Source organism: Vulpes lagopus, chromosome 12, assembly GCF_018345385.1.
Source record: "Vulpes lagopus strain Blue_001 chromosome 12, ASM1834538v1, whole genome shotgun sequence".
Classification (NCBI taxonomy): domain Eukaryota; kingdom Metazoa; phylum Chordata; class Mammalia; order Carnivora; family Canidae; genus Vulpes; species Vulpes lagopus.
In genome coordinates this window covers 40,121,786-40,132,263 of record NC_054835.1, presented here as the reverse complement: position 1 = coordinate 40,132,263, position 10,478 = coordinate 40,121,786, and the positions used below count along the sequence as shown (strand labels likewise).

Sequence of the window (10,478 nt, the reverse complement as noted above, 5' to 3'; positions counted from 1 at the left end):
GTGTGGTGGGGCTTTCCGTCTGAATGGCATCATAATAAGCAGCGAGATAATGGCCTTGGAGAGGGTAGATGGAGGACCTTTCATCTGAGACCCAAGCGGAGTGCTGCATGAATACCATCATGAAAGCTTGCTGGGGAGAAGGACTCCAATAAGTTGTCAATAAAACTGCCACTCTGGCTGGCAGCCAAAGCCACAGTGGAAGTTGAGATGTTGCTACCCAAGATGCAGGGGGTATCCCAGTGGTGCCTATAATTATGCAACCTTTATATACTCAGAGCTTTGGCCACCCCCTTCCACAGACCTTCTGGTGCCTTGCCTCACCTTCCAAATCAACCCCAAATGACTCCAAGCTTGCTTTACAAAATGCTTCTGCTGTGTCTCAGCACTTTCTGTCCTGGTGCCCAAGTCCTTGGACTTAAATAATATCACTACAGAGCCCTCTGTGGTACCTTCTAACATTTGGTTCTTAAGCCAGATTGTGTGTAACTCAGTAAGGCTGGGGATGGGAGCCCAGGACAGGATGTGGTGCATCTTCTGGGTGTGTTGATTTTGCTGAGAGGATTGGGCAAAATCTTTGAAAGTTTAATCGGAAATCATAAAACTTTTTTTTTTTTTTTAAGATTTTATTTATTCATTCATGAGAGACAGAGAGAGGCAGAGACACAGGCAGAGGGAGAAGCAGGCTTCCTGAGACAAGTCTGAAATGGGACTCGATCTCAGGACCCCAGGATCACAACCTGAGCCAAAGAGCCACCCAGGTTTCCTGCTTGGTTTGTTTGTTTTTATATTAAAGCTAATATGGGCATATTGACTTTGACTTTATGGAATATAAAGTCAATTCACATGAAATTTTAAGATTGATCTCCTTGAGGAGGCTCCTTTGGGCAATCTCCAGACTTCCCTGATTATCTGCTTATGCTGGTCTAATGCTATAGATGTTTTGGTGGTAAGGTTTGACTAGCAAAGCCTTTTTCCCTTCCACATCTGCGCCAAATAGTTTTCCTGGACATTTCAAATACATTTATATGAATCTCTCAGCCCTCTTTCCAAATGATCTCTTTCTCCAGAGCCTTAACTGTTCTTTAATTATCAGAGCCTCTTCCTTTAAAACTCCTCTACAATCCCCGTACATGATATACAAACTGTCAACAGGCACATGAAAAGATGGGCATAAATAGCTGCCCATCCTTCGCAGCCATGGTCCGACTCAGTCCTTATTCACCTCAAGGCTTCCAATGCTTGGGAAGCTGTACCATTGAAGGATTCTTCCCTTAAAGCAGATGGAAAGGGAGTTCACTGAAACTTCTTCTTTGACTCAATCCCCGTCCCTCCCTAGAAACGCCAGGTGGGCCAGGAAACGAGTCTGAGTATGGGTTTACAGGATCACATAACACAGAAGAATGTCATTGGATGGACCAACTCTCAATTAACAAGGGTAGATACCTGGGCTAGACTGTGTGGCCTCTTTTAAGATCTACCACAAAACTCTGATTTTATGGGTATACTGCCTGAAGAGGAGTCCTGACTTAGCAAGAAGCCCAAGTAAAGAATTTTATGGGACAAGGGACTCTTCTGAGGAAGGCAAATAACAGACTGAGGCACGGGCATTTGAAAACCAGAGAAGACAGAGAAAGAAAAAAGACATTACATACCTTGTCCACACCCTCTGTGGAGGAAATATAAATGCTCCCCAGAGAAAGGAATTCCACAAGTTCCTTGGAGAACTTGGGCTCTGTGTTTAGCCAGGTGCCTTGCTCCCTCCAGCACCATGCCTTACAACTGCTGCCTGCCCAACCTGAGCTGCCGCTCCACCTGCTCCTCCCGGCCCTGCGTGCCCCCCAGCTGCCACACCTGCACCCTGCCTGGGGCCTGCAATATCCCCGCCAATGTGGGCAACTGTGGCTGGTTCTGTGAGGGCTCCTTCAATGGCAGCGAGAAGGAGACCATGCAGTTCCTGAACGACCGCCTGGCCAGCTACTTGGAGAAGGTGCGTCAGCTGGAGCGGGAGAACGCAGAGCTGGAGAGCCGCATCCGGGAGCGGTGCCAGCAGCAGGAGCCCTTCGTGTGCCCCAGCTACCAGTCCTACTTCCGGACCATTGAGGAGCTCCAGCAGAAGGTAAGGGGCTGTGCTGTTTTCCCTGAGCAAGAGGAGTTTGCTATGATTCTCAATCTGTAGTAGAGAAGTGTGTTTCTTACTTCTATGCCATCGCGATTCTTGCTTCCCCCTTGACCTTCAAAATGGGTTTTTAAGCCATTTTAAAGAAGTTGGTGATTTCATATTTGTTTTCAGTTCTCACTAAGCACCCTCTCATTCGCCAGATCCTGTGCACCAAGTCTGAGAATGCAAAGCTGGTGGTTCAGGTTGACAATGCCAAGCTGGCCGCTGATGATTTCAGAACCAAGTGAGTAGTTCAGAATCCACACTGGTGTCCACTCCTTTTGTTTAGTTTCCAGTTAAAGGGGAGGGGTGTCCATAGCTTTCCTGAACAACAGTTCCATCCATTGGTTATGAAGCATTCTGTAGAGATTGAGGGGAACCAAACAAGGAATCCCAAAAATAGATGAGGACGCAAATCTGTTTATTTTTGGAGCAATATTTGGTCTGGATTGAGCCTCCAGAACCCTCTGTCTCCTGGGTCTACTCATTGCAGAAAGTGGAAAGACTAAGCACATGGGGCTATCAAAGATCAATCCTGTGAGTCTTGAAGGTCTGCTGGTCACTGCTTTGACCTTGTCCTTGTGCAGGTATGAGACAGAGCTGGGCTTGCGGCAGCTTGTGGAGTCAGACATCAATGGTCTACGCCGGATCCTGGATGAACTGACCCTGTGCAAGTCTGACCTGGAAGCCCAGGTGGAGTCCCTGAAGGAGGAGCTTCTCTGCCTCAAGAGGAACCATGAGGAGGTGAGACCAGAAATGATGAATGATAAAACCTGGCTCAGCCTCAGGCAGAGGGTGACTTGAATGATTTGGGATGTCAGAAACTGGAATATGAGGTTGGGGTTGACTTTACAACTTCCTTTGAAAACACCAAAACTTCATGATGAATGAAAAAACAGAGATGAAACTTATCCATGTTTCCAGTTAAAATTTATCTTTCACTCAAAACTGGTATATTGTGTGAGTTTCCTAGAGTCCCTCTGTCAGCTTGTGATTGGTTACTGAGCTCTAAAATGAGCCTCAGCATTGTTGTATTCACGCTATGCAAAGTCATCTCTCTCCCCAAAGGCCACTGAATCAAGCCTGGTTAATCTGAGTTTCTACTCTTTCAAAGTTTTAGTGAAAAATGATCTGAGGCTCCTCCTTCTCTATCCTTGAGGAGCCATGCCATGATCTTCTTTGATAGCAAAAATTGTTTGCTTTACAATCTGAAATCGCACAGTCAATTCTTTGTATTATGAGCTCTTCTGCAGCCAATCTGCAAAGTGGGAAAGTTGGGCATTGGTCCATCTTTTGGTGGCATCAAGCAAACCCTTGGGAATTCTTCTTGAATCCAAGTGCCATGGCATGGTTGTGTGAGGAGGGAGCTGTGCCACACAGAGCACAGAGCATTTTGCTTTGAGCTGTCATAGACTGCTCCTCTCAAAGTTTCTTTTTCAAGGAAATAGACTAACAGGGCTTCAGCAAGCAAAGTCCATTCTTCATTAAGGAGAATTACTCTTGCCTTTTCTGCATCCACAGGAAGTCAACACCCTGCGCTGCCAGATTGGAGACCGCCTCAATGTGGAAGTGGACGCAGCCCCCGCTGTGGACCTGAACCGTGTGCTCAACGAGACCAGGAGTCAGTATGAGGCCCTGGTGGAGACCAACCGCAGGGACGTGGAGGAATGGTTCACCACCCAGGTGGGCATCTCAGCACGTGGCCACTCAGGACCCTGGGCCCCTCGGGGTCCTTGAGGCAAGGTCTGATCCTTTCTTCTCCCCTGTGCTCTTTCAGACTGAGGAGCTAAACAAGCAGGTGGTGTCCAGCTCGGAGCAGCTGCAGTCCTGCCAGGCGGAGATCATCGAGCTGAGACGCACGGTCAATGCCCTGGAGATCGAGCTCCAGGCCCAACACAACCTGGTGGGTGTTGTTCTGGGTACTGTCCAGGCTCTCCTGACCTCGTGAAGCCCATGGAGAAGCCCCCTGGGGAGTGACATTCTTTATTTTCCTCACACAGAGGGACTCCCTGGAGAACACGCTGACAGAGACTGAGGCGCGCTACAGCTCCCAGCTGGGCCAGTTGCAGTGCATGATCACCAATGTGGAGTCCCAGCTGGCTGAGATCAGGAGTGATCTGGAGCGGCAGAACCAGGAGTACCAGGTGCTGCTGGATGTGCGGGCCCGGCTGGAGTGTGAGATCAACACATACCGGGGTCTGCTGGAGAGCGAGGACTGCAAGTGAGTAGCCAGCGGGAGGTATCTGATGAAGTGTGCATCTCAGTTGGACTCCATACTTTCAAAGGAAATTATGCCTCCACACCAGACATGATCAAATAGAACTCAGAAAACACAATATGGGCATCACTAAACATTCAGTTTGATACACAAATTGAAATTGTACAACCAGTCCTTTGCATCCTACTGTGATCCTATAGATATAAGATCAATGATATTTTTTACATTTTGTAAGACTGTATTGCGTAGAGGGTGCATCTCCGTACATTACCTTACCTGACCTTATAGTTACTGCCAAGCAGGTTGGATCAGTATTCTCTCCATTCTGTAGGTGAAGAAACTGGGGCTTGGAGAAGGTAAGTGACTTTCCCAAGATCACTAGCTAGGAATGGACAGTGTTAGGAGTCAATACCAGAGTTCTAGAGTTTCTGTCTAGAACTTAGGGTGCTGTGTAGAAGGAAGATCATTAGCAGTTTGACAGGGAGCTTTACAGTATGTGAGCCTGTGGCTTTCTTTGTTACAGGTGAGGTCAAATCCCACAGGAATTCCACTCTTGGGGTCTCTCTTATATACATTACAAGCCTCCCTCAATTCACCTTTTCTGCATCATTCTTTTTCTCCAGGCTGCCCTGCAACCCTTGCGCCACAACGAATGCATGTGGATCTTCCGGGTCCTGTGTCTCTACTTCCTGTGCCCCCTGCACGCCTTGTGCCCCCCGCCCACGCTGTGGGCCTTGCAACTCCTTCGTCCGATAAGGCCCACGGGCTGCCAGAGGAGCAAGGAGGCAGGGCCCAAGGTTCCAGAACTTTGACCCGGCACTAGTTCATTCGACAAAAAGGGGCAGAAAACACATTGTGTAGCTGAAGCTGCCCTGGTAAGGCAGCCATGAAACTCACCCAACGTACTACAGATGGTTCCTTGCCCACCCTTTCCTTCAGTGGGATCTATTCCTTCTTCACTTGCCCAGAGAACTCTCGGAAGTGCCAGGGCGTTCCCTTATAACCTGCTAATAAACTTGATTTCCCTGGCAAAGCAGATGCCTTTCTCATTGGTATTCATTCATTCTGCCGCACCCATCACCTGAGCACTCTATAAAAAAGCCACTTGAAAATCAGGCTACATAATGGCCTGACTCTTGGGTACAAGAGCCGTTCTATGCCTGGCGGGCAGATGGCTGGCCTGGTGCCCTGGATGCATGGGTGAGGCAGGCTGGCAGGATGGAGGGCTGGGCAGCTGCAATGCTGCAGCCTCCATCTCCCCTTGACCATTCCTGCATATTTCCCACTCTCCCTCTTTGACCTGGACATCTAGAGCTGATTGCATCTAAATCTGAAGTGAGGAGGCATGTCCTAGGGGCTAGAAAGAGGCTCTGGAAAATTCATATTTTCTTAGCAGGAGTTTCAGGTCCAGTGCTGTATTATCGGGGTCCTGGTGGCCCGGGTGTTCCAGGCAGCCTCAGAAACACTCAGCGAAGGAATGCTCTGGCCTGCCTGCCATGCCTAGGACTTCCTCCTTCCTCCTGTGTTGGTGAATCGTTATCACCCTGGGCTTCATCTGCTCCCTTCTCCTCTCAACTTGGTGGCATAAGACACCTTTCACCCCCCAACTCTTCATCTGATACTTCCACCTCTCTCAGTCCATTCCAACCAGTACCTGTTGAATCCCTACTCTGTGTACACCCTGGATAGTGAGGAAGGGAGAGACACATCAAGAAAGACATAGTCTTGGCTGAAAGTTATTTATAACTTACTTAAGGGGATAAAGCTAGTTGCTAAATAGTGGTATTAGAAGGCATGTCCCTGACACTGAACACTCAGGCTTGTGCTGCAAACAGATCACCAAATACTGAAAATGACATCAGGATTCAAGAAAGGCTTGAACTTGAATCTTTAACTTCAGAAAAGAGCCAAGGAAATGTTAAACATTGACCCCAGAGGACCATTTTGACATGAAAATATCAGATACCACTCAGGTTTCTACCTTTTCCCATGAACCTCTCCATCATACCAGGCGTTCTGAGGCAGATATCAGACCCTGCTTTGGTGAAACATAATCTTGTGCAATGAAATAACCAGATGGTTTAAAATTACATGTATATTTGATAAAGCAACTATTTATTGTTTCTACCATAATTAACCCCCAGACCCTTATTTTTAAAGCTCAATTTCCAGGGTGGATTCAAATTTGCACATTTTACTGCTTGGTTTGTGAGCAGACTCTGACCTGGAATCCCTTGTCTTATATGGTCCACTACAGTGTCTGTGATTTCCTCCAAATGTAAGGTTAATCTCAGGTCAGAGGCCCTCCCTAATTTTTCCTTGTTCCTTTATTCCACATCCTGCTTGCATAGATTACAATAATGCAAAAGTAATGCTGTGGCTGCTGTGGTAAGTGGAATACCTGTCTCCCCTTCTCTGCAAAGATGCCCATATTGTTTTCTGGAACCCATGTTAGGCTACCCACAAAGGGAAATTAGAGGCACGGATGGAATTAAAGCTGCTAACAGTTGACTTTAGAATGGGGAGATTAAACTGGATTATCCAGTGGCCCCAATGTAATCACCAGCGTCCTTCAAAGTGGAAGGGGAGGCAGAAGACAGTGAGAGGGAGATCTGACTGGGGACACAGGTCAGAGTGATGTGATGTGAGGACTGGATCCCTCATTGCAGGATCTGAAGATGGAGGAAGGGGGCCACAAACCAAGAAAGGAGGTAGCTTCTAGCTGCTGGAGAAGAAAAGGAAATGGATTCTCTGTTGGAGTCTCCAGAAAGGAGCATAGCCCTGGCAACACCTTGATTTTATTCTTTTTATTGTGGAAAAATATATCGGTATATATAACATAAAATTTACCATTTTATCTTTTTTAAAATGTTTAATTCAGGGGCATCAAGTACATTCACATTATTGTCCATCCATCAGCACCATCCATCTCCAGAACTTTCTCACCATCTGAGCTGAAACCCTCCATTAAATCCCCTAACTCCCCTGCCTTTAGCCCCTGGTAACTCTATTCCACTTTGTCTATATAAATTTGACCACCCTAGGTACCTCATGTACATGGAGTCATACAGTATTTGTGTGTGTGTGTATGTGTGTGTGTGTGTGTGTGTGTGTGTGTGTGTATGTCTGGCTTATTTCACTTGGTATAATGTTTTCAAGCCTTATGTATGTTGTAGTATCTGTGTATCAGAATTTTGTTCCTTTTAAAGAGCAAATACTATTCCATTGTATATATCACATTTTGTTTGTCCATTCATATGGATAGGTATTTTGGCTCTTGGAACTAGTGAACTGGTATCAATATCTATATCTATGTCTATCTATCTATCTATCTATCTATCTATCTATCTATCTATCTATCATCTATCTATCTATTCAAGTCCCTGCTTTCAATTCTTTTGTGTATGTATCTAGAAGTGGAGTTACTAGATCTTATGGTTACTAGATCTATGTTTAATTGTTTGAGGCCGTGCCATTTAACATACCTACCAGCCGTGTACAAGGGTTCCAATTTCTCCACATCCCCCCAAGACTTTTTAAATTTTGGGTTTTTCGCTTTTGTTTTTCCTAAAAGCCACCCTAGGCGGCATGAAGTGGTTCCTCATTATGGTTTTGATGTGTATTTACCTGATGATTAGTGATGTTGAAGCATCTTTTCATGTGCCTGTTGACAATTTGTATATCTTCTTTGGGGAAATGTCTATTCAAGTCTTTTGGCTCTGTATTCAGTTGGGTCGTTTAGTTTTATTGTTGAATTATAGGAGTTCTTTATACATTCTGGATATTGATTCCTTATTAGAAATATAATTTGCAAGTATTTTCTACCATTCCGTGGGTCACCTCTTCACTGTCTTGATAGTGTCCTTTGGCTCACAAAACTTTTTACATTTTCTGGGCCTCTGTTTTACCTATTTTTCTTTTGTTATCTGTGCATTTGGTGCTGTGGCTAGGAAATCATTGCCACATCCAATGTCAAGAAGTTTTCCTCTATGGTGTCTTCTAAAAGTTTTGCAGTTTTAGCTCTTACATTTAGGTCTATGATCCATTTTGGGTTCATGTTTTGTATATGGTGTGAGGTAAGGGTCTAAGTTCATTCTTTGCATGCGAATATCCAGTTTTCCTGGCACAATTCATTGAAAAGACTCCATTTCCCTCACTGAATGGCATCCTTTTTGAAATAATTTGATCATATATGTGAAGGTTGATTTCTGGACTCTCTATTCTATTCCATTGGTCTCTATGTCTGACACACTGTTTGAATACTACAGCTTTGTAGTAAGTTTTGAAATCAGGAAGTGTGAGTTTTCTAACTTTGTTCTTTTTTAAAGATTGTTTTGGCTATTTGGGGTGCCTTGAAATCTCATATAAATTTTAGGATGGGCTTTTCTATTTCTGCCAAAGACATCCCTGGAATTTTGATAGGGATCGCATTGAATCTCTTTGATAGGAATTTCTTTGGGCAATGTTACCATCTTAAACATACTAAATCTCCCACAAACATGAGCGATCTTCCCATTTATTTGTATTTCTTTAATTTCTTTTGGTAATGTTTTGCAGTTTTCAGTGTATAAGTCTTTTTCCTCCTTAGTTGCATTTATTCCTAGGTATTTTATTCTTTTTCATTTTATTGTAAACTTTTTCCTTAATTTTAAGCCCAATGAGAATAAAACTTTGATTTGAGACCCATGTTAGGCTTCTGACCTATAGATAATAAATTTATGTTGGTTTACGCCACTAGATTTGTGGTGATAGTAATAGGAAATGAATACAATTCACATCTGTTGAATATAAGCTATGAGTTAGGCAAAATACTAGGAACTTACGTTAATAAAATGCCTCAAATTAAACCCATTTTAACAAATGAGGAAACAGAACCTTGAAAACTTGCTTGAAATTACAGTTGGTTATTAGTAATTATGAGACTTGAACCAGGTTCTATTTATAGGTGCATATGACACCACTATAAGGTATGGAGAATGATTTAAAAATCAGGGCAGAATGAATATATCCAAGTCAATTACATTCTTCAGAGTTGTTACTTACACACAGATTCCAGCTTAATTTTGGCAAGTCTCTTTAATTTTGGCTTTCAAATCAGTTATGAGTTACAATCATATGGAGGTGTTTTATTTAAATTATCTAACTTGATTGTGCATCTTATTCACAAAATTTCTTGTTGAATGGCTTCCAAAAAATCAAATCCATCCTTAAAAGACAAAGGTTTGCTATCAACAAACTGGATATTAAAAAGATACAGACATTGCCAAAACACAAAACTCCCAAACATGCTTTGAACAGAGAGGCCATCACTAGAACAAGGGAAGATTCTGGCCGGGGGCAAAGCTTTTTGGATCTGTAAATTCTGTTATGATTTTTTCTCAAAATAGAAATCTCAATCCTTGTAGCTGAACCATAATTTTGTAAATAAATATATTCTACATCCCCTTAAATACTTCCATGTGGCTCTTAAATTGTTTCCAGATACTCTGTCATCATCATCATACATGAAGGCAGTTGTTCTCCACATTGGTGGTACTTTGGAATCACCCGGGGAACTTAAAAAAGGCTGAAGCTTGAGTTTGCCCTTTGAGAGTCTGATTTAACTGGTCTGGGATGCAGCCTGGCCATTAGGAGTTTTAGAATCTCTACAGGTGGTTCTAATGAGCCAGGTTGTGACCCACTTGCCAAAGCTAGGGTTCTAGTTCTCACTTATCCTCTCATCAACTCTGTGTCCTTGGACAAGACATGTAGCTTCTCTGAGCCTCAATTTCCCCAAAGTGGAGGTAACTCTCTTCTCTACCTGTTTTATACACTTACCAAGAGGATCATGGAAGACTGTGTTTATGGAAACACTTTGCAAACCAGATATTTTTATCAGGACTATTATTTTGATTGTTGATGACTTAACATATAGATAAGCTTCTTAAAAGTAGAAAAGCATAATCATTTTTGTTACTGTTTCATGTCCAACAGTAGAATTTGTATACTGTCTTGTTGCCTCTCACACCACTGCTTCTTTCTTTAAATCCTCCACCTAGCTCAACACCTGGAGTATATGCTCTACTCAGCATTATTGGATACTCTGACTCCAGGCCCATCTTC

The 10,478-nt window shown here is 43.8% G+C and overlaps 1 protein-coding gene across 1 annotated transcript; it reads left to right on the top strand.

Moving 5' to 3' along the window:
- The first annotated feature begins 1,765 nt into the window (after positions 1 to 1,765).
- On the top strand, positions 1,766 to 5,407 carry LOC121473304 (keratin, type I cuticular Ha1). The gene is made up of 7 exons (XM_041725486.1): positions 1,766 to 2,116; positions 2,320 to 2,402; positions 2,746 to 2,902; positions 3,680 to 3,841; positions 3,936 to 4,061; positions 4,159 to 4,379; positions 5,000 to 5,407. Exons 1-7 carry the CDS (start codon positions 1,769 to 1,771, stop codon positions 5,130 to 5,132), a joined length of 1,230 nt encoding a protein of 409 aa, XP_041581420.1. The 5' UTR covers positions 1,766 to 1,768; the 3' UTR covers positions 5,133 to 5,407.
- The last annotated feature ends 5,071 nt before the right edge of the window (positions 5,408 to 10,478 follow it).

Bases quoted from the DNA above. Each gene is read 5' to 3' on its own strand.
- LOC121473304 (XM_041725486.1), top strand. From the start codon at position 1,769: ATGCCTTACAACTGCTGCCTGCCCAACCTGAGCTGCCGCTCCACCTGC. The intron at 2,403-2,745 runs GTGAGTAGTTCA...GTCCTTGTGCAG, and splicing joins GCTGATGATTTCAGAACCAA to GTATGAGACAGAGCTGGGCT. The intron at 3,842-3,935 runs GTGGGCATCTCA...GTGCTCTTTCAG, and splicing joins AGGAATGGTTCACCACCCAG to ACTGAGGAGCTAAACAAGCA.